This window comes from Tachysurus vachellii, chromosome 18 (assembly GCF_030014155.1).
Source record: "Tachysurus vachellii isolate PV-2020 chromosome 18, HZAU_Pvac_v1, whole genome shotgun sequence".
Taxonomy (NCBI): Eukaryota; Metazoa; Chordata; class Actinopteri; order Siluriformes; family Bagridae; genus Tachysurus; species Tachysurus vachellii.
Window position 1 is genome coordinate 19,257,802 of NC_083477.1, and position 24,690 is coordinate 19,282,491.

General features: G+C 35.1%; 1 protein-coding gene across 1 annotated transcript; it reads left to right on the top strand.

Annotated features, from left to right (window-relative positions):
• The first annotated feature begins 2,975 nt into the window (after window positions 1-2,975).
• Window positions 2,976-22,753, top strand: ighd (immunoglobulin heavy constant delta). Its single transcript, XM_060892039.1, has 21 exons — window positions 2,976-3,022; window positions 5,824-6,129; window positions 7,266-7,571; window positions 7,856-8,155; window positions 8,373-8,756; window positions 10,302-10,435; window positions 10,790-10,802; window positions 12,670-12,999; window positions 13,083-13,370; window positions 13,748-14,047; window positions 14,742-15,020; window positions 15,110-15,433; window positions 15,715-16,014; window positions 16,721-16,999; window positions 17,089-17,412; window positions 17,694-17,993; window positions 18,700-18,978; window positions 19,068-19,391; window positions 20,736-21,053; window positions 22,034-22,321; window positions 22,507-22,753. The coding sequence occupies exons 1-21, from the start codon at window positions 3,004-3,006 to the stop codon at window positions 22,668-22,670; spliced, it is 5,559 nt and encodes a 1,852-aa protein (XP_060748022.1). The 5' UTR covers window positions 2,976-3,003; the 3' UTR covers window positions 22,671-22,753.
• The last annotated feature ends 1,937 nt before the right edge of the window (window positions 22,754-24,690 follow it).

Consider the following 24,690-nt stretch of genomic DNA (forward strand, 5'->3'; position numbering starts at 1 on the left):
ATCGATGCCCTGAGAAGCACTTTTGACCCCCCATATTGGGATAGGGGCTTTGACTTCCTGCCTGCTTTGCATACGCCAGGGCGGGCGCACACACGGTAGCCAGCTACACCATTGACTTCCAAACTGTGGTGGCTGGTTCAGGCTGGAATGACCAGGCCCTCTAGGAGGCCTTTGTGCAGGGCCTCTCTGAGGAGCTGAAGGACGAGCTAGCGGCTCACAATCCCCCTCAAGACCCAGAGGCCTTGTTCCAGTCGAACCGAGCGACAGGCAAGTAGGAGGCCCCAGTGTGAATGCGCATGTGCTTACACGCATTCTGATTACTCTGAGCCCCAAGAGGCTCCCTCAGAATGCATGCAACTGCACAATGGCCCATTCCATTCTGAGCCCCCAGGTCCCTGCCCAGGGCCCAAATGCCATCCTAGGTAGAGGGGCCTGGCCTAGTCCAAAATGTGACCCCTCAAAGTTCTGGCCTTTTTCTATCTACCACTCTCCTCCTAAGGGGAGGTAGACCGATAAACCTTTGTTGACTCGGGGGCAGCCGGAAATTTTATTGATGAAGTTTTGACCTGCACTTTGAAGCTCCGTTTGGAGACACTCCCACAACCCCTACTGGTTCATGTCCTGGACGGGCTCCCAATAGCTGCTGGGCCCATAACCATGCAGACAGATCGGCTCACCCTGCACAATGGCCCTCATACAGAGTGTCTGTTGCTATATGTCACTCGGCCTCCTATGTTAGCCTTATCTTGGGCTTCCCCTGGTTGCGGTGGCATAATCCACAAATAGACTGATCCACGCAATCAGTCACGGTCTGGCCCTCTCAGTGCACCCAGAGTTGCCTCGAAGGGGCACTTCCCTCAGCGCCCCCCAAACCCCCCCTCCTGTGGTTCCTAGGGAAACGGCTCATAATGTAATTTTCATTATTTTTAATAAACTTCAAAACATTTACTAAAAGATCATTAATAATTACTTTTGCTATACACTTTCTAAAATGAATTATAAAATAATAATATCATCATACTTATATTCTAGATCAATAAACATTTAAAATGACAAAAAAAAAATTGTCATAAGATGGCAAGCTAGCTGTAGGTTATTTATGCAATATTAAGGGGTATGCCGGAAACTAGAGACTCTGTTCTTCATGATGCAGGTGTTTCCTCATGAAGCCTGTGAGCACCAATTGGAGCAGCAAGGACCAAATATCATAGACATTGTGCAGGCAGAATTATTAGCACTCTTACTTTATTGTCATGATGCGATTCATATACTTCAATGCTGGAATTATGAAAAAAAAAAAAGCATAGACATCAACTCGGACTAATATTATCAGCACCCCAGGAAATATTGCCAACCTTACTTAGTGGACATCAAGAAATGTGGAACTGTACATTAATAGAAAACACAGAATTAAATTATAGCTACTGTATAGGGCCATGGTTAGACAGGAACTGGGTCAGAAACAGGCTCAGAGTCAGGGGAACCTACTCTTCATTTATATCATATCTTACACTAAGCAAATATTTGTGTGGTTAAATTCTGTGTATGTTATAATTATACTAGCTAAGCAACCAGCCTTAAAGGTTCTTTGTCTTTGTTCTTTGATGAATCACTAAATACTGCAGCATCATCAAGGCAGAAACAAAACACTTTTTTGTTAGTAACTTGTATATAAAACAGGTAGTTAGGCACAGGCCTGGGAAACAACAGAGGCTCACATGTATGCAAAGTAGCACTTGCTACATATACACAACCTAGGGCTAACATAAAGAAATTTAATCGAAGATTAAAAGGGTCATCCAGAATATATCCTTTTGGTTCTATTCTTCCTTTCTGTCCAGAAACATGCTGGCTACTCAACATTGCCCCAGTTATGAAAGGGTGTGACTGTGTGTGAAGGGTGCCCAGTGTTGGTACTATGCATTAATAGATAACGGCCACCATTTTGTTAAAGCATTTTTACTGTTAAGTATGTTTTAGCGTTCACAAGCAAATTTGTCTGCATGCTGATTGGTCTAAATCAAATTCTTGTATATACAGCATAACTCTTTTAAAAGTAAGAAATGCCCCTTGTGGCCAGCCGTGGTGATCAAGTTCAATCAATAAGCTCTGGAAGAGCTGGTAGCTGAGAAGACTAAGTGCTGAGTAGGAATTTCAAGTTGATAAGGCATTTTTCTTGGCTTTTACTGGTTGAAGGAAAGAAATAGCAAACTTAAACACATCATGTCCAGCAAAATCTCCATGCATGAGTATGACCCAAATAAAAACACATTCCTTCCATTCCTAGGGTTAGGGTTTTTACCATAATTATCTTCCTGTTGTTGCACCGAACCACATGGACATGTATCTTATTCACGTTCATAAGCTCAGCCTTCAAAAAACAAATCACTGATCGTTATCGGTCTCAGCTAATACTGTGATTTTAATCATTTTGATTTCATGAATCATTTCTAATTCAAGTTCTAAACTAAAAAGAGGATAAGTCATAAAAACTTCTTACTATAACTTACTATTGATGTGGCTGGAAACCTTTGAATTATGTATAACCAATCAATTATTAATACATAATTACTAATAAATCATTTATAGCTATTTTATAATTCATTGATAATTAAATAATAAATTGAGAAAAATGAAGTACAGTGAAAAAAAAAGACATATTTTGTATACTACAGGTACAGGTGTTAGTTTTTGCACTATTGTTCTGAAGTATTAAGCACAGTGATGGCTTCGACTACTGGGGAAAAGGAACTCAAGTGACTGTGACCTCAGGTAAGTGCTCTGGTTTTGTTGATTCATTGTGAATGGGCACTTTTTTTTTTTTATCAAAAAACAGATACCGAACTTCAAAAATATTAGAAACACACCTAGTAGCCCAATACTAAAAGTAGTCCAAAAAAGTTAGGGTAGAAAAAGTGAACAGCCCATTGAGGAGATTTTGTACAGAGAATTGGCCAATTTATTCACTGTGACGACTACTTTGACTACTGGGGAAAAGGAACAATGGTCACCGTGACTTCAGGTAGGATTACATTTATTACCCATATTTAGTATGTCCTTACATTTACAAAGATTTAGAGAATTATATTATGGTGCTCGAACCGTTCTGGTACATATATGTATGAGTAGTGCGTTAAGCCGTAACACCGTGACGAAGCTTTTGATTACTGGGGAAAAGGAACAATGGTCACCGTGACATCAGGTAAGAAATTAAAACCAAGCCTCTGTAGAATTTCCAGCTTTTATTCTAACAATTTAATAGCGGTTTATTATTAGTAATGCAATGATAAGAAAATGTTTACCGAAGACGGGGTTCAAAATTGCGCACTTCATTTAAAATAGAAAAAATAAATATTTTAATAGTTTTAATCGTTTCATTTTAAAACTATTTGTTCAAGTATAAACTAAAAAAGTTTTAAAGAATTAGTAAAACCTGGATAGATTGGACGGACAGGTCTTTTTGAATGGGGACAGAATAAATTTGAGTCACTGTGACAATGCTTTTGACTACTGGGGAAAAGGAACGATGGTCACCGTTACATCTGGTAAGAAACACATCTTATTCGTGTAGTTAAACGAACATGAATTTTTTTTTTTATATTTTGAAAATCAAAAAATTGTTGACTTAACACTCAGAATTTGAACATTAGTCCTGATCACAATTCTTTTAGAAACGCTTAGAGGAATAGAACGTATTGTGTTCCCTTGTAAATTTAAAAAAATAATAAATAAATAAGATAAACATTTTCAGTTTTTAAAGTCGATATTTCTACAAATAATAATTCTGTAAAATTCTACAAAATCGCGTTATTTTTACCCCCCCGTCACATAATTTTTTAAAATAAAGTTGTGGGTCTATTTTAGAAGTTTAGAATTTAATAAAGTTCACTAAAATGCATTATTTTTTTCATAAGAATGATGTGCGATTAAACCGTCAATAAGTTCTATAATATTATTAATGTAGTTGTATGTAGTATAGTTTAGTGTATAGAGTTGTGCTGGAAACTTGATCACTGTGTTACTGGGCTTTTGATTACTGGGGAAAAGGGACACTTGTCACCGTAACAAGCGGTAAGTAATTCAAACGCTTTTACTGTCAACTTTATTTCTATTCTCATAAAGCTATATTTAATGGTTTAAAATGTACATATAAAAATACGGACGTTAAAAAGTATTTACATTATATTGCATTTAGAGACTGTTATATTAAGTAAGTAAAGTATAAATAAGTAAATTATTATCCATAAAAAATATCCTGAAAAATAATTCGACGTGTTTTAATAATTTACAGATTATTAGAATTCATTTAAAATTCTCTGTTCTGCTACCTTGATATAGATTTTAAAATGCACAGTAAAATGTAATATATAATGAGTGATAAGTTCGTATATTACAAACGTCTGTCATTATTATTATTATTATTATTATTATTATTATTATTATTATTATTATTATTATTATTATCATTATTATTATTATTATTATTATTATTATTATTATTATAATTAAAAATTTATCCGGATTTATTTTACGACAATAAATTGTATTTATTATAATATCAAAAAAACATTTTTTGTTTGTTTGTTTTTTTGTTTTATTGGTTAAAAAATTTCACTTAGTTTAAACTACATTCGTTTAAAATGTATCTTAAGAGAATGAAATAAATCGTAAGAAATTGTCGGGTTTAGTGAACCCATTTCCAGAATGAATTTTGTTAAAGTAAAATAGCGATTGTTTTTGTAGATTAATTCGTGTCATTTGTAGATAAAGAGAACGAATTAAATGGTTAAAAATTGGCGGGTTCAGTGATGATGATGATAATAATAATAATAATAATAATAATAATAATAATAATAATAAGTTTACTTTGCGACAATAAATTGCATTTATTGGACTATCTGAGTTTTTGTAGACTAATTCGTGTCATTTGTAGATAAAGAGAACGAATTAAATGGTTAGAAATGGGCGGGTTCAGTGATGATAATAATAATAATAATAATAATAATAATAATAATAATAATAATAATAAATGAGTTAATTGACCGATTTCAATGTAAAACAAATAATTTTATGTTTAAAAAAATATTCGATCTACCCCTCAGTAATGTGTGTTCTTACATGTAAAAAATAAAAAAGTTTTATTAGTTTAGATGATTCAGTTAGTTTTAATTGTCTTATGTTTTCAAATTTGGAACAATTCGTATCTTAACGAGAACGAAATAAATCGTAAGAAAGGGGCGGGCTTAGTGATCGTACACATTTTAATGCTTAAAACGTCAATCGTCTGAAATGCAACAGTTGAAAGACTCCGTACGATGTTTGAACGAGAGGTGAGACCGAGTTTATAATGACACTGTTTTTTGCATCATATGTATGTATGTATGTATGTAGGTAGGTAGGTAGGTAGGTAGGTAGGTATGTAGGTATGTGTGCACGTATTTGTTTGGATGATTATTGCTTATTAATGAACATAATTATCAAGAATTGGTATTAATGAAGTCTTAACAATTATGTAATTGATCTGCTAATCAAACGGTGAGTGAATTAGAGTACAGTAAAATATAGGTATATATAGGTGTGTTATTAAGAGTTTATAAAGGAAAATAAATTCCACTTGCCACAATTCTGATTATGAAATATAAAAAAAAATTATGTCTACATGTCAAAAATCTACAGATGCAGAGATCCAGAGTTGGTTTGTTCTCTGGTTATCAATTTATCAATTTATCAATTTATCAATTTATCTTATCTATCTATCTATCTATCTATCTATCTATCTATCTATCTATCTATCTATCTATCTATCTATCTATCTATCTACAGCAGTGCAAGGTCCCCCGCAGTCCCTGTTTCCACTGTGGCAGTGCGGCTCATCCACGGACGGTTACGTCACTCTCGGCTGTGTTACACGTGATTTGGCCTCCGCCGACGGACTGACCTTTACATGGAAAGATAACAGTGGAAAGTCGTTGACTGACTTCGTGCAATACCCTGCGGTACAAGCAAACAAAGGATACACCTCAGTGAGCCACTTGCGTGTCAAGGTTGCCGACTGGGACCAGAGAAAGAAGTACGAGTGCGAAGTCAAAAATAGTGCAGGATCCAAAAAGGCAAACTTGTTGAAGCCAGGTAGGAGAGAAACATCCAAAATAACAACACATTATTCATACCTATTTATGTCATTTCCAAGTCAACAATAAACAAAGCTACTTTACTGGGTAACTTACACCTGACCCATACATACACTGTAAAAAATAATAGGACCTCAATGTCCAATAATATATATGTAAAGTTGTTCTCTAAAAGGCCAAATGTACGTAATAAAATATATAAAAGTATTTACATTACTGACACACATTATATATTATTTCCAGCAAGCAAGCAAACAGTAATAACCATATATAAATATGTATTTCTGACCATTTTATTCTCTGTACTATATCTAAAAAGTGTTTGTTCAACAGGGATTTATCGAACACTAAACTAGCAAAGAGTTTCCTGTGAAACTACATCATTTAAATAGAAGAGCTGAAACTATTAGCAATTATCTAACCTTGATAGAGTTAAGTTTCTTTTCTCAGTTGGCACCTCAGAGATTCTGGATAATCGCATGAAGAAAAAAAATTTTTTTTCTTCCCAATAGCCTCAAAGCTCACGTAGATGGTTGCAATTTAATCATATCTCCCGTAGCATCTTGTATAATCTAAATACAGTCTCAGTGTGAGCATTATTCTTTAAGAAAATGATGCAAAGGACATGGAATTAGACTCAACAACATAAGCAATATCAACAATAGTAATTTCAATTCCTCCAAAGCCATGTTAAAGAGGATATTGTATGTCTAATCACACTGAGACAGTCTGCTTTCGCTATTTAAAGTGTCTGACTAAAAGTTTATTACTCCTATCCATTATTTTGCTGAATTACAATCAGCACTGGAATATTTCATTCCCAGCATCAAACACTTTAAATGGAAAAGCTGTGTGCGCTTTCTCTGCCAATGCTCAACAAAAGTCTTTTCCCTTTTGTTCACTTGTGGCTTATGACTTCTTGCATGCTTGTTGCCACAGTATATCATTAAAAATATACGCCAAAGTTTGCTGTGGCATCAACAGGTTTACATTTATTTTACAGACTGTAACTAGAATTTAAGGTTGTTGGTCATTTCTGGCCTTCATACTGTGGCAACACAATCTATTCCACAACTGCAATACCAGCTGTGCCTATTGCCGCTGCATACGTATCTGTGTATGTTTGTTTTGCAGAAGTGGTCGAGCTCCCTGCATCTCTGCTTCTAACAGCTCCAACCCAAACAGAAATAGACAATGGAACAGCTACCTTCGTCTGCATAGCTACAGAATTTTCGCCTAAAAAACACCAATTTATTTGGACTCGTGATTCCAAGGACCTCAAAGACAAGGTCAAACCCACCATATTAAGCCAGGACAAAAGTTCCTTCACAGCTGTAAGTGTATTGGAATTGAACAGCAATGAATGGACCGGCTCACAATCTCCAGTTAAGTGTGAATTTAAGCAGAACAAATGGACTCAGACTAAAGAGGCCACTTCTGGTACGTACTATATTATTCTGGTTTTTTTTTTACCTATATGAATAGTTGAATTTCGAACTAGCTCACAGAAGCAGTCAATTTCATTTCATTTCATTAAAACCCCCTCTAACTGCTCAATCTTTTTGTTGAACTGTTTTTTTTTCTGTATGGTTATTTGGATGTAGTGTGCATTAAAATGATAGACAAGGTATAGAAAATATAGTTTTTTGTTACTGTATGTTTTTTTTTATTATTTAATCATTTGAATTCAATCACATAAACTTGTTTCTGCACCTTCTTTACAGTGGCTGTTGACGTAAAACAGCCAGACGTGAGCATTATTCCACCTTCCACCTGGGACATGCTGATCCTCAGAAGTGGCGATCTCGTGTGCACAGCGACTGGAAACCCTGGCTTCAAGGACATTAAATGGTTTAAGGGCACTGATGAGATCGCTGCATCAAAGGAAGAGGGAATAACCACAGTCAAAGCCACCGCCAAAATCAATTACACTGAGTGGAGCAATGGCGCCACATTCACCTGCCAGGTGTTCCATAAAGATTTCGTCCTATTGTCCAAAGACGTTGTTTACAAAAGAGAAAATGGTAGGAAATACTTTTACTACTTACACTTGTTCTCGCTCTTTATTTGTCTGATAAAGCTATGAAATGATATCTAACTATAATGAAATGATCTGCAAATTATGTTGTATGAAAATGTTGTTTTAGTTAATGTGTGAACAGTGTTTGCCTACATAGGGAAACAACACAAGTATAGGAAACTGAGCGTGTTTTGAACTTAACTGTGATTTCACGTTTATAGGCAAGAAGGAAACCCCCAAAGTTTATTTGCTCCCTCCACCAGAGAGTTCAGAGGGCAGGTTGACCCTGACTTGCTATGTAAAAGGCTTCTACCCTAAGGAGGTGGCTGTGTCTTGGCTTGTTAACGATGAACAAGTGGATTCAGATTCAAACTACGTGCAGAGCACCACTAATGCTATTGAGAAAAACAACCTCTTTTCGGTTTACAGCCAGCTTATTTTCGATGCTGCACGCTGGAATGATGGCTCTGTTTTCACCTGCAGGGTTTTCCATGAGTCCATTGAGGATCCTGTGCGCCTCCTATCCAGATCCATCACTAACAATGCAAACCCACCCAGCATAGTGAATCTTAGTATGAATGTTCCCTCAAACTGCTGCAAAAAGTAACAGATATTGTCTTGTCTGCTATTAATGCTTGTTTTATTTTAACATTTTGCCCCGTCTTCTATGTCTTTTTCTTTTTTTTTAATTAATGCAATGTCATTGTCTTGAAGTCTGTCTGATGCTTGTGTGTCCTTGTTTTTTGGAATTTGTCTCATGCAATATTACACTGAAACAATGACAATAAAAAAAATCCTTCAGCATGTACCCTGTGCAGTACAGAAATATTATATCATTATTTTACACTAAGTTTATACTTCACTACACTATATTGCGATATCCTTAGCTGTAACTTTTAGTTACAGCCGCTTTAATGTTCCTAAAGGAACATATTTCATTATATTGTCCCTAAAACTGTAATACTCAAGTATACAGTTTTAAAAAAAAAAAAAATAGCAAAAAATGTTCTCTAAAAAGTAGCTTTTCCTTAAATTTAAGAAAGACAAATCGCTTAAATGTAATAGAGAATGGGCCAAAGCTTTTCCCCACAATATGTGTGTTTGTGTGTTTGCATTCTTGTAAAATTTTTGTCAAGCTTTTTTGTTGCTCTGTGTTAGTGACTGTTAAAACAATACATACATCCTCAATTAGACCGTAAATAAAATTCTAGCAGCAAGCCTTGAAATCTGCAGCAAGCCAAGATATTCAGCCCCTCTTTTAACGTGAAGAACTTTTTATACACTTTTACTTATCATGTTGGGGATCACCGGTTTCATGTTTAACTTGCATACTACAGTACATGCAGAGCTTTTTATAATACAAATGCACTGACATATTGGCATATTATAATGATACCTTTTGATAATGAACCTCTTAGTGTTTTTATCCAAACAGGAGACACGTTACTAAGACTATATGTCCAATGTTTTGCAAAAAAAAAAAGCCCATAAGCTATTATACACTTCAGAATGTTATGATCAGATATAAGATATAATCAGTGACGTGATGATGTGATGCAGACAGAAGTGAAGCAGAGTTTAAAAAATATATATAGCTAGTAATTGCAATTGTAATTAGCAAGAAACTGCAAAGAAAAAAAATTCTAAAATTTACCTCTGACTGAAAGAAAGCTAACACTAACGCTCTATAAGACTCTATTAAATAATTGTATCCTTAAAGAAAACATTAACCTATCAACTTGTACAAACATTTTTGTTAGTTCTGTTACTACGAAAACCACCGTTTAAATTAAATCCTATCTGAATGAGCTTCTTATAGCCAGAATTACTGTCAAATCGTTTTGATTCGAGTTTTGTTTGAAATCACTAATGAATAAAAAATACTCATTGTTAAAATGTCCATTTAATGAAAGCCAAAGCTCATGTAATGTGAAATGTGTTGCAGGAAACTGGCAATGGAAATGTATGTGGTTCATATTTAGCATGTAGGGTGCATATTTAATTCTTTATATTATATCTATATATAGTGGGAAAATTGTAGTATACATCGTTTATTTTTGTGTAAGCAACTTGTTTTTGCTTTCCGTTCCTTTTTTTTTTTTTTTTTCAAATACAAACGTGCTTATATAGACGTGTGTGTGTTATGACAGATTGCCTGATGATATTTGAGAACCTTGACCATGAGGTGGAAGTGGATGAAGATAACATGGCAAACACTGCCATAACATTTGTATTTCTCTTCCTCTTCACCCTCTTCTACAGCATCGGAGTGACTGTTATCAAGGTGAGATCTGATCAATAAACATAAACAGGGTGAATTCAAATACACTGGGATCAAATAAATAAGTAGTACGCAGATATTTTTATTAGTTTACTTTGATTATCTGATTTTAGATACTGATGTCTTGGTTTGTGTTTTAAAATCCTGTGTACACCGTTAAATTACATAAAATATTTGTGAAATCTGATTGGTTAAAAGGTTTCGATTCGTTTTCTATTTTCTAACAGCAGATCTGACCTTCGTTCTAGCTGTACTTTAATATGTGATATTTTAACTCTTATTTTAACTAAATATTTGCAACTCGATGCTTTAATGTACCTTTAACCCTTGTATGTTGTTCGTATTTTTGTTACTCAGCCAGTGATCGTGGGTCTGGTTGACCCGCTGCATTTTTGGGTTTTTAATTCAACACAATCAAAAATTTTATGTTAAAATACCGTACAGATGTTTACTTCATCCCAATTACAAGCAATATAAACAGCATATATGGTTAATATTTGCCCTTTACCGTTATTACATCACATTTTTTAATTAAAGTGCTACTCGTTTTTGTTTGTTTTTTAATAAAATGCAATAAAAAAAAGAAAATCAAATTTAATCAAGTTATGAGTGGGGAAAAAATCAACAAATTTACAAGGAAGCAAAGTTTTTCAAAAATATTGATGTTTATGAATATGGGTCCCACAGATCATACAAGGGTTAAACGATTAAATAGGAGGACACGCTCATAAAGAAATTAAAATATTGAACCGTTTGCTGTGCTATAAGATGAATAAAAGTCTTCAGAAAGTAGTTTTAAACTTTTAGTTATGATTTTCAAATGTGATTTGACTTCATCTCTTCATATACATTTTTTTTTATAGAAATGAGTGGTTAGGAAATTGGAAAAATAATGAAACTTTTTTTAAAGGCTTTATACTTTATAGTCAAAATAAGCTTCCTAGTCAAATTTAATTGACAAATTTAATTTATTGATGCCTCGAATAAATTGCAGTTTTAATATTTAATTTTAGATGTTTGAAATTTCAAATGTTTAAAATATGATCGACAAGTTTCCTGCTCCTTGAAAATGTGGGTTTTATTTAATTGATGGCAGGAAAACTTGATTTGGAAATTCTTTAAACAGCCCCCAATATATTTGTATTCACCCAAAGAAAGAATATATTGTTATATTACATGATGAATGCCTAGGTTTTGTGATCTAATCGGTTTAAAATTTTTATTTCAGGTGAAATGAGTACAGAAACTACAAATGGAAATGAGTTTGGTCATCTCATTGTTTCTTTATTATACCATTTCTTTATTATACTTTCTGCTTTTTTAGGCAACTTTCCACATATTTTATATCTGTAAATACTTTCAGACATTTAGATGTTGGTCTTTTTTCATGCGTTTACTCAAAACTCAAATAAATGTTTTACAAAAATATGCAATTAATAGTCTCTACATCTTTATTTGGATGGATTACTGATGGATTTGAAATATAGTGTTGATTTTAATATGCTTAAATTTTTTTCAATAATTTCATATTTGATAATGGTGTTTCTGTAATTTTGTGGTCTTGAAACGTACTGAATCTTTTACTGTTGATTTTTTTTATTAGCTGTTATTTTTGTTTTTATTGCATTATTACAAAGGCTTTCTCATTTCACTCTGCAAACAAAGAATATTAAAAAAAAAAAAAAAAAACGTTTTACATAACAAGCAAAAACTCTACATGTAAATGTTCTAATAATGGTTGCAAATGGAGTGCTTCTTCCTCTGCAGGTGTGTTTCACTCCATCTAAGAGACGCAGATGATTTTCACTTCTTCTTTCAGAAGGTTTAGCCGTTTAACCTTTGGTCTGCTTGTTGCCGCTGATTGCTGTTGCTCGCTGAAGCTTGTCCTGCACTCCTTCCTCTAGCCATGACACAAAATGCTACCACAAACTGTTAAAAAAATACAATACACCGCCCTCACACACACACACACACACACACACACACACACACACACACACACACACACACACACACAAACATAAGATTGGCTTGTGCTTTGGTTCAGCTCTAAAATTATTTAAAAAAATTATTCATGCAAATAAATAAACAATATCAAACAAACAATCCATCATATTAGTTGTTACATGTTCCTTACCAAAGTGTTGTGCTAATATCTCAATATACAAAGAGAATAAGAAAGAAGCTGAAACTTTAAGGATGTTCTGCTGAGCAGTAAATATGTACATGCAATTCAGTTGTTGTTATCTCACTGTTTATAGAGGTGACTGAGATTAAGCCCAACATCACCATCAGCAGCAGGACAGCAGATGACAGTGTTGAACTGTTTTGTTGGTTGGAAGGTTTTTCTCCTAAAAAAATCGATGTTAAGTGGAACAAAGATAATAACCCGTTCAGAGTTCAACCAACCCTGGAGATATTCGAGAATTTTCAAGGAAGGCCAAAAGTCTTTGCTGCACTGAGCAAAGTCAGCATTAATGCAAATGAATGGAGTACAGGCACAGAATTCACGTGTACGGCTACTCAGAAAACCAAGACCTACAGTGAATCCTGGAACAATTGCAAAGGTAAGTTCATCAGAAAAACAATGGAATATAAAAAATGATCCATGACATGTAGCTGTAAGTAAACAATGTTTTATTTATTGCAGCTAAACCAACATCGACACCACGGATCCGTCTGGAGAAACCTCGCCTCGTGTCAATATTGACAGGAACACCTGTTACAGCCTCTTGTTTTGTTGAAACTGAGTTGATCCCAAAAGTGTTATGGTTTGTAGATGATAAGGAAATAACAGAGAAAATCATTACTGATAAACAGCAAGAAAGGACAATTAGCAACCTGACTATAAGTCCAGAAAAGTGGAAAACTGCAAAGACAATAACGTGCAAAGCGTCACATTCATGTTTTAATTCTACAGAAAAGATCAGTTTTTCAGGTAAGTTGTACAATCGTAATGAAATCTATGACGATACCATGGGGCTCCCCATTGACCCAGTTATTTTGGATTTTAAATTTGGCTGTATAATTCTGTAGTGGAATATGGCACAATTGCTTATTCATAGTATAGGCTTCATACATACAAACAGATAAAAGCACAATAAATCAACCATCCAATGACAGGAAAGAAAGGACTAGAATCAGAACAAAGTCACATGACAGGAATTAATAAATAATAAATAAATGTCACATAAGGGACTGTGTATCACATGCTGAGAATGAATTTACAACATTTCCAGTTCCACTTGAAAGCTAATTCTGAATAATTTGATCAACACTACAAAATTGTAACTTTTGAGACCTTATGTTTCTTAGAACCTAAGAAATCTCCTACAGTGGTCATCAGGAGGAATCTTGAAGACATACAGAAGGGAGACACTGAAGTGTTGGAGTGTACCGCAACAGACCTGCCGTCTGGTGAGCTCCTGGTCACCTTCCAGGCCAACGGCGCCAAGGTCTCTGAAGATCAATATGTGATTCTGCCCGAAGGCCTGGACTCTCTGACTAGACGTTTCACTGTTCCCACAACAAACCAAAAAAAAGATAACAGTTTCTCATGCCAGATTCAAAGCCTATCCGGTTCATGGAAATCCAATTCAACAGGAAACATTTTTGGTGAGGAATATTTCAATCCCAATCAATTATTTCACAATATTTACAGGTTACAGGGACACCGGTTAAAAAAAAAAAAAGAATGCCAGCACAGTCAACATGGTGTATTAATTCTGGCTCTCAAGTTTCGTCAACCTTAGATTATTACTCAAATCGACTGAAAGGCGCCTTTAAATAAAATGTATTTTTATTATTATTATTATTATTATTATTATTATTATTAAATCCTAATTAGCCTCAACATCACATGTAGATGGATTTTTTTTTTATTAATTAATTTATTTATTTATTTATTTTTAACTCCATTTGTGCAGTTCTTATTTTTGCTTGTATCTTTCAAAATGCATTTTAAAGCAATATTCCATTGGTAATATTTTGGAAATAAAACCAGTTGTATAATGCTTTAAAATGCATTTTGCTCAGATTAATAAATGCGGTCTTTTTGTCTCACAGGCTTCATATTGTTTCATAAGTAACATGAAAGTAAAAACCTTCTGTATTCCGTTTTACTTGATCCTAGCCCTGATTGCACCATTTTGCCTCTGTGATGTAAAGTGCAATGTAAAATCATTACTTTTTAGAAATAAGAAACATGAGAACATTTTAAAACACTATTTCAAGATTAAAATGTCAAGATAAATGATTGATGAAATACAATCTTTACATTTCAGTCCTAAATCTTTGAGCTTCTCTCCAGGTGACCCTTCAGTGGACCTTTCAGCGGTTACCAGTGTGGATATAAAAGGATCACCGACTCAAAAACTTCTTTGCTCTGGAACTGGACTTAACCCAACTATCACTTGGACTAAAATTCTGACTATTGCTCATAGTATGAGAACAATGGAAGCAGATGGACGTGTTAAAGTGATCAGCGAAGTAATGGTTCCACAGCAAGACTGGACTAAAGGGGAAACGTTTACATGCCAATTCAGAGATCAGAATAATCTCAAAGAGAAGAGCATCAGTATTTGTTCAGGTATTCTAATTACAGCCTACATTTCATAAAGGTTTATGATCTTTATACAAAATTCTGTACATAACTACACTAATGACTTTTATCTCCAGTGAATCCAGAATTCGTTCAGATGCCACAGGTTTACCTTCTGGCTCCCTCCATCAAAGATATGAGAGAGAGTAAGGTTTCCGTCACCTGTCTGCTATTGGGCCACTATCTCGATGTCTTCACCATAAGTTGGAAAGTAGGAGATAGAAGTAACTCTAAGGATGCGACAAAATCGCCCACCAAAGTCAACAAAAATGGAACTGAGAGTCTCTCCAGTGTTCTAAAGGTTGCGATTACACAATGGAACAACTACGCAACTGTTGACTGTGAGGTCAAACACCCCTGCTTCAAAGAGCCAACGAAATACAGTATCTCCAAAACCAGAGGCAAGTCCTGACCAAAACCACAAACTTTAAGAATCCTTATTTATTTATTTGTTTGTTTGTTTGTTGCAAAAAGAGAGAAAAGCCCTTTATGTGATGAGCTCAGTTATCGCTAAATAAAAAATAAATGTCACATAAGGGACTGTGTATCACATGCTGAGAATGAATTTACAACATTTCCAATTCCACTTGAAAGCTAATTCTGAACCATTTGCTCACACTAGAATTTTTCAGAAAAGATCAACACTACAAAATTGTAACTTTTGAGACCTTATGTTTCTTAGAACCTAAGAAATCTCCTACAGTGGTCATCAGGAGGAATCTTGAAGATATACAGAAGGGAGACACTGAAGTGTTGGAGTGTACCGCAACAGACCTGCCGTCTGGTGAGCTCCTGGTCACCTTCCAGGCCAACAGCGCCAAGGTCTCTGAAGATCAATACGTGATTCTGCCCGAAGGCCTGGACTCTCTGACTAGACGTTTCACTGTTCCCACAACAAACCAAAAAAAAGATAAAAGTTTCTCATGCCAGATTCAAAGCCAATCCGGTTCATGGAAATCCAGTTCTACAGGAAACATTTTTGGTGAGGAATATTTCAATCCCAATCAATTATTTCACAATATTTACAGGTTACAGGGACACCGGTAAAAAAAAAAAAAAAAATGCCAGCACAGTCAACATGGTGTATTAATTCTGGCTCTCAAGTTTCGTCAACCTTAGATTATTACTCAAATCTTTAAAAAAAAGCCTTTAAATAAAATGTATTATTATTATTATTATTATTATTATTATTATTATTATTATTATTATTATTATTATTAAATCCTAATTGGCCTCAACATCACATGTAGATGGATTTTTTTTATTAATTGATTTATTTATTTATTTTTAACTCTATTTGTGCAGTTCTTATTTTTGCTTGTATCTTTCAAAATGCATTTTAAAGCAATATTCCATTGGTTATATTTTGGAAATAAAACCAGTTGTATAATGCTTTAAAATGCATTTTGCTCAGATTAATAAATGCGGTCTTTTTGTCTCACAGGCTTCATATTGTTTCATAAGTAACATGAAAGTAAAAACCTTCTGTATTCCGTTTTACTTGATCCTAGCCCTGATTGCACCATTTTGCCTCTGTGATGTAAAGTGCAATGTAAAATCATTACTTTTTAGAAATAAGAAACATGAGAACATTTTAAAACACTATTTCAAGATTAAAATGTCAAGATAAATGATTGATGAAATACAATCTTTACATTTCAGTCCTAAATCTTTGAGCTTCTCTCCAGGTGACCCTTCAGTGGACCTTTCAGCGGTTACCAGTGTGGATATAAAAGGATCACCGACTCAAAAACTTCTTTGCTCTGGAACTGGACTTAACCCAACTATCACTTGGACTAAAATTCTGACTATTGCTCATAGTATGAGAACAATGGAAGCAGATGGACGTGTTAAAGTGATCAGCGAAGTAATGGTTCCACAGCAAGACTGGACTAAAGGGGAAACGTTTACATGCCAATTCAGAGATCAGAATAATCTCAAAGAGAAGAGCATCAGTATTTGTTCAGGTATTCTAATTACAGCCTACATTTCATAAAGGTTTATGATCTTTATACAAAATTCTGTACATAACTACACTAATGACTTTTATCTCCAGTGAATCCAGAATTCGTTCAGATGCCACAGGTTTACCTTCTGGCTCCCTCCATCAAAGATATGAGAGAGAGTAAGGTTTCCGTCACCTGTCTGCTATTGGGCCACTATCTCGATGTCTTCACCATAAGTTGGAAAGTAGGAGATAGAAGTAACTCTAAGGATGCGACAAAATCGCCCACCAAAGTCAACAAAAATGGAACTGAGAGTCTCTCCAGTGTTCTAAAGGTTGCGATTACACAATGGAACAACTACGCAACTGTTGACTGTGAGGTCAAACACCCCTGCTTCAAAGAGCCAACGAAATACAGTATCTCCAAAACCAGAGGCAAGTCCTGACCAAAACCACAAACTTTAAGAATCCTTATTTATTTATTTGTTTGTTTGTTTGTTGCAAAAAGAGAGAAAAGCCCTTTATGTGATGAGCTCAGTTATCGCTAAATAAAAAATAAATGTCACATAAGGGACTGTGTATCACATGCTGAGAATGAATTTACAACATTTCCAATTCCACTTGAAAGCTAATTCTGAACCATTTGCTCACACTAGAATTTTTCAGAAAAGATCAACACTACAAAATTGTAACTTTTGAGACCTTATGTTTCTTAGAACCTAAGAAATCTCCTACAGTGGTCATCAGGAGGAATCTTGAAGATATACAGAAGGGAGACACTGAAGTGTTGGAGTGTACCGCAACAGACCTGCCGTCTGGTGAGCTCCTGGTCACCTTCCAGGCCAACAGCGCCAAGGTCTCTGAAGATCAATACGTGATTCTGCCCGAAGGCCTGGACTCTCTGACTAGACGTTTCACTGTTCCCACAACAAACCAAAAAAAAGATAAAAGTTTCTCATGCCAGATTCAAAGCCAATCCGGTTCATGGAAATCCAATTCTACAGGAAACATTTTTGGTGAGGAATATTTCAATCCCAATCAATTATTTCACAATATTTACAGGTTACAGGGACACCGGTAAAAAAAAAAAAAAAAATGCCAGCACAGTCAACATGGTGTATTAATTCTGGCTCTCAAGTTTCGTCAACCTTAGATTATTACTCAAATCTTTAAAAAAAAGCCTTTAAATAAAATGTATTATTATTATTATTATTATTATTATTATTATTATTATTATTATTATTATTATTATTAAATCCTAATTGGCCTCAACATCACATGTAGATGGATTTTTTTTATTAATTGATTTATTTATTTATTTTTAACTCTATTTGTGCAGTTCTTATTTTTGCTTGTATCTTTCAAAATGCATTTTAAAGCAATATTCCATTGGTTATATTTTGGAAATAAAACCAGTTGTATAATGCTTTAAAATGCATTTTGCTCAGATTAATAAATGCGGTCTTTTTGTCTCACAGGCTTCATATTGTTTCATAAGTAACATGAAAGTAAAAACCTTCTGTATTCCGTTTTACTTGATCCTAGCCCTGATTGCACCATTTTGCCTCTGTGATGTAAAGTGCAATGTAAAATCATTACTTTTTAGAAATAAGAAACATGAGAACATTTTAAAACACTATTTCAAGATTAAAATGTCAAGATAAATGATTGATGAAATACAATCTTTACATTTCAGTCCTAAATCTTTGAGCTTCTCTCCAGGTGACCCTTCAGTGGACCTTTCAGCGGTTACCAGTGTGGATATAAAAGGATCACCGGCTCAAAAACTTCTTTGCTCTGGAACTGGACTTAACCCAACTATCACTTGGACTAAAATTCTGACTATTGCTCATAGTATGAGAACAATGGAAGCAGATGGACGTGTTAAAGTGATCAGCGAAGTAATGGTTCCACAGCAAGACTGGACTAAAGGGGAAACGTTTACATGCCAATTCAGAGATCAGCATAATCTCAAAGAGAAGAGCATCAGTATTTGTTCAGGTATTCTAATTACAGCCTACATTTCATAAAGGTTTATGATCTTTATACAAAATTCTGTACATAACTACACTAATGACTTTTATCTCCAGTGAATCCAGAATTCGTTCAGATGCCACAGGTTTACCTTCTGGCTCCCTCCATCAAAGATATGAGAGAGAGTAAGGTTTCTGTCACCTGTCTGCTACTGGGCCACTATCTCGATGTCTTCACCATAAGTTGGAAAGTAGGAGATAGAAGTAACTCTAAGGATGCGACAAAATCGCCCACCAAAGTCAACAAAAATGGAACTGAGAGTCTCTCCAGTGTTCTAAAGGTTGCGATTACACAATGGAACAACTACGCAACTGTTGACTGTGAGGTCAAACACCCCTGCGCCAAAGAGCCAACGAAATACAGTATCTCCAAAACCAGAGGCAAGTCCTGACCAAAACCACAAACTTTAAGAATCCTTATTTATTTGTTTGTTGCAAAAAGCGAGAAAAGCCCTTAATAATGTGATGAGTTCAGTTTTTTTTTAAGTTAATGTTATATTTTTAACACATTTATGGCTATTCACCTTATTTAAAATATTTATTCCATGTCACACATCTGCATTGGCCTACCAAAACATTTTTACTGGTCTTTTTCCATACACATAATCAAAGGAATAAAAGACATAGAAATATGCGCTTTAGCAAAAACAATAAACAAACTGATGCAGTTACTCCTAAATTTGATTACTGTCCTATTAATTTACCAACAAAGAACTATTAAAGATTGACCATAATACCCATTTTATGCATCTATTTAAAACAACAGCTTTACCAGCAATACCTAAATTCCAGGGCTGGAGACTCCTTTCATAAATGTAAAATATGTTTCCCTAATACAGACTTGACCAATTTTATAAATATTTTATTAATACCAATTTATTTAATATTGTATTTTGGGACACGTCCACCACACAAGTCCCTATGGATCAGCTGTAACTAGAACTAGATTTGTAAAGTTCGTCGTGACAAACTTTGTTGTTGGCTTTGACGGTGCAAGTATTCGCAAAGGCCGGTGCTTTTTGGAGGCGAGTGGACATAAGGGTCAGTGTTACTTTTGGAGGCAAGTAGACAGAAAGATTGTGAAAGCTACTGGACCGCTAGGGTGCCAATACTTGAGCGAGCGGACATGAGCATGTGATGTCATCAGAATACCCGTGCGGAAGTTCCCCTCATTGTTCTGAGTGTTTTGATATGTCACATGTCCATGTTGTAAAAGGTTTTTTGATTTTGCATATTTTGGGGGCGGGGCTGTGGCACAACTGAAAGGCCAGTCGGTACACCAATTTAAAAGTTTGTTCAGAGTATCACCCTAAAGGAGCTGGCCGAGTTTGGTGTACATGTAGATAGTTCGAAAGTTTGCCGAGTTATAAACCTCCAAGGTTTATAATGGGAGTCTATGGGAAAAAAGGCCATTTTGAGACCCGGTACCGGAAGTACCGGTACTCGGATCGCTTAGAAAAGTAACAGCAACAAACTTCAGACCAGCATCTACAACATATCCGAATTTGGTGCATGTGGCTCGAAAGCCGTAGGCCGCATTAAATTTTATAAATTTTTGTCTAAGCTTAAATAGGAAAACAGAATGTTGGCTTCTACAAAGCCAACATAACGAGTGCATTAATGTAAACTAGCAACCTGAATTTTTGGCCAATAAAAATTGAGAATTCATTGTTGTAACTATGATAAAGCTACTACTGTAAGTCCAAATTTATATTTGTTTTTTAGACCCCAAATCACCCACCATCCGAATTCTCAGTCCTAGTGAAGACGAACTGTCTGGAGTTCACAATACAAGTCTTATCTGCTTTGTCGAGGGATTTCACCCAGCTGATATCTCTGTGCACTGGGAGCTGAATGGCATCCGGCTTGAAGCATCCCGTTTCAGCAACAGTCCAGTCAGCATGCAATCTGAGAGGGCTGCTTATTCCATGCACAGCAGACTGACATTACCAACGTCAGAAATGGAAAATGGCGATTTTTCTTGTGTGGTTAACCACGAGTCATCTGAAACGCCGATCAAACGCACAATAAACAACATATACGGTCAGTAACATGTCAATCCTGTGAACCTCAAACTTGTTTAGTTTGTGTAATTTATATCACTGTGTATCTGAACTACAAATGATGGTGACTTTACTGATGAGCAAATGTAGATAACTATTTAGTTCCATTAATTAACACTACGCATATAAATGCTTGGTATATTACATATCATAAAACTACGGTGGCCGAGAAGTGCAAAACAAATTAAGAAATCTGAAAACACATTAACAAACCCGAAAACACATTAACAAACCCGAAAACACATTAACAAATCCGAAAACAAATTAACAAATCCGAAAACACATTAACAAATCTGAAAACACATTAAAAAGTCAGACAACCCGGAAACGGTAGTGTATTGTTTTTGACTGGAAACTTACCGATTATTGGACAAGACACCTGTCACTCAAGATATACAGGTATGGATTTTAATCATAAAGATTTAAATATAAGAAAATAACAGAATTAATCCACAGTAATCCATTCCATCCATCCATTCCAACTTTTCCCTGCGGCAGACTGTTGAACTTCATGTATACCTTGAGTGACAGGTGTCTTGTCCAATGATCGGCACGTGTTCCAATAACAAACTATACCAACCTCTTCCGGGTTGTCTGAATTGTCGTTGTGTTTTCGGATTTGTTAATGTGTTTTCGGATTTGTTAATTTGTTTTCGGATTTGTTAATGTGTTTTCGGATTTGTTAATTTGTTTTCGGATTTGTTAATGTGTTTTCGGATTTGTTAATTTGTTTAGCACTTCTCGGCCACCGTATAAAACACATCAGAATTCTACTTCAATGAATCAGAGAATATTTATGTATACTTTGAATCCAAAAACTGATCTGAATTACCTGTATATCCCATTAGCATAATCTACCATCAAATACTTAAATCTTTTACACTATAAGTAATAACTGACTGTTACCTTCACTGAAATCTATCCTTGTTTTTCTCACCTCCCTCTGGCTCCATCATCCAGCATCTGTAATGCAACAAGCTCCCTCTGTGAAGCTGCTACAGGGTCAAGATGAGCTGGTGTGTCTGGTGAACGGTTATAGCCCATCTGCCATTAACATCACATGGTTGCGAAATAATGATACTGTAATACGTGAGAACAATACCAGCAGCTCTGACAAAGGGCCTGATGGGAAATTTAACATTCGAAGCCACCTCTATATCCAGGCCATGGAATGGGTACCTGGAGACAAATACACGTGCCAGGTTGAGCACATCACTGGCATTATCTCTCGCTTCGTCTCTAAAACAGGTGATTTTATTTATTTTATTTTTTTCTAAAAATCTAAAATACAGTCCTGTTAAAAAAAGAATGCTAGCATCTTTGGGGTTTAATTCCACACGTACCTACTGTATATGACAAACTTTACTTCTTTAGAATCTCTTCAGTTTACAGTACAGTGACAAAATGACTAAAAAAATCCTTTCTTCTTACAGAATTTATAGAAAAGACGATATACTATGATGAGAACAAGGCTGAACCTGCAATAATGGATCAGTCTGAGGAAACCTGGAACATGGCCTGTGCCTTCATCATACTCTTTATTCTCTCTCTCATCTATGGATGTTCAATGACTCTGGTCAAAGTGAATACAAAATGAAAAAATGATCAGCTGATTAAATGAATGCTGTTTTGCTATGTTGCATTTGCTTACATGAAAAATAAAAATAATTTTTAAGTTGATGTATTTTTCTTTTTACCCCCAAATGAAGTATATATACATTTTTTTTATTATTCTATTGTTAGCAGCAGTGACAGTATTGTTCTGAATTTTTATATATTTCACCTCACCATAGAGACATGACTTCTCATCAAAATATATATCAAATATGCATAACATACCCATGTACTGTACGTCGCACAACATAAGACGTTAATTAGGATTCCTTCAGCTACAAGGTGGTGTCTAATTTAGCAGATAGATATTTAAGTTTTAGTTTGTTAAGGCTTCTGAAATAAAATAAAAAAAAAATAAAATAAAAAAAATAAATGACTACAATGTGTTAATCATTTCTTTTTAGAATAATTATAATCATCATCATTTAAATAACTGTTTATACTCACTAGTCTGACAAAATAGAAATGTCCTCTTCAGTCCAGTGTTGACAGCACACACACACTTATGTATATATATGTGTGTGCTGTCAACTCTAGACTGAAGCAAGGGCACATACTGTAATATAAAAGCGTGTGTGTGCTGTCAACTCTAGACTGAAGCAAGTGCACATAATATAAAGTGTGTGTGTGTGTGTGCTGTCAACTCTAGACTGAAGCAAGGGCACCTAATATAAAAGTGTGTGTGTGTGTGTGTGTGTGCTGTCAACTCTAGACTGAAGCAAGTGCACATAATATAAAGTGTGTGTGTGTGTGTGTGTGTGTGTGTGTGTGTGTGTGTGCTGTCAACTCTAGACTGAAGCAAGTGCACATAATATAAAGTGTGTGTGTGCTGTCAACTCTAGACTGAAGCAAGGGCACATACTGTAATATAAAAGCGTGTGTGTGCTGTCAACTCTAGACTGAAGCAAGTGCACATAATATAAAGTGTGTGTGTGTGTGTGCTGTCAACTCTAGACTGAAGCAAGTGCACATAACATAAAAGTGTGTGTGTGCTGTCAACTCTAGACTGAAGCAAGTGCACATAATATAGTGTGTGTGCTGTCAACTCTAGACTGAAGCAAGTGCACATAATATAAAAGTGTGTGTGTGCTGTCAACTCTAGACTGAAGCAAGTGCACATAATATAAAGTGTGTGTGTGTGTGTGTGTGTGTGTGCTGTCAACTCTAGACTGAAGCAAGTGCACATAATATAAAAGTGTGTGTGTGCTGTCAACTCTAGACTGAAGCAAGTGCACATAACATAAAAGTGTGTGTGTGCTGTCAACTCTAGACTGAAGCAAGTGCACATAACATAAAAGTGTGTGTGTGCTGTCAACTCTAGACTGAAGCAAGTGCACATAATATAGTGTGTGTGCTGTCAACTCTAGACTGAAGCAAGGGCACATAATATAAAGTGTGTGTGTTCCACATCACCTGTCTCACACATTAGTGTAATATTTTACGGTGTGATAGAATCGCATATAGATCAGCTGCTTGCATTCGATGAGCCAGTTCGAGTAAAAATCCACAGATGCCCTTAAATTGCAAATATGTGATTTATTTGAGCAATTTTTTTTTTTCATTCACAAACTTTCCACTTATCCACATGTGGATTTAAAACTCTTTGCCTAATAGCACTTTCTGCTTTTTTTTAGCATTATTATTCTTGTATTTTGTTAAGATTTTTAGGTTGACATTTTCATTTAACTTTATTTTCAAGTGAGTATTCAAATGGACTTACAATTATGATAACCTTGAAAGTCTTGAAGGGGGGGGACACATAAAATAAAATTAAAATAAATAAATAAATACATATATACATACTTACCTTATGAGATCCTAAACAATTGAGGCAATAATAGAAAAGTATTATATGAAAAGATTAACACACACACACACACACACACACACGCACTTCTCGGCTGTGCATATTAGCGTGTAATATTTTATCATAAAATCATTGTAGCTTGAACTTAAACTCCATAAACTGATTTGATAAACAAAGCAGAAAGCTTGATCGCTTG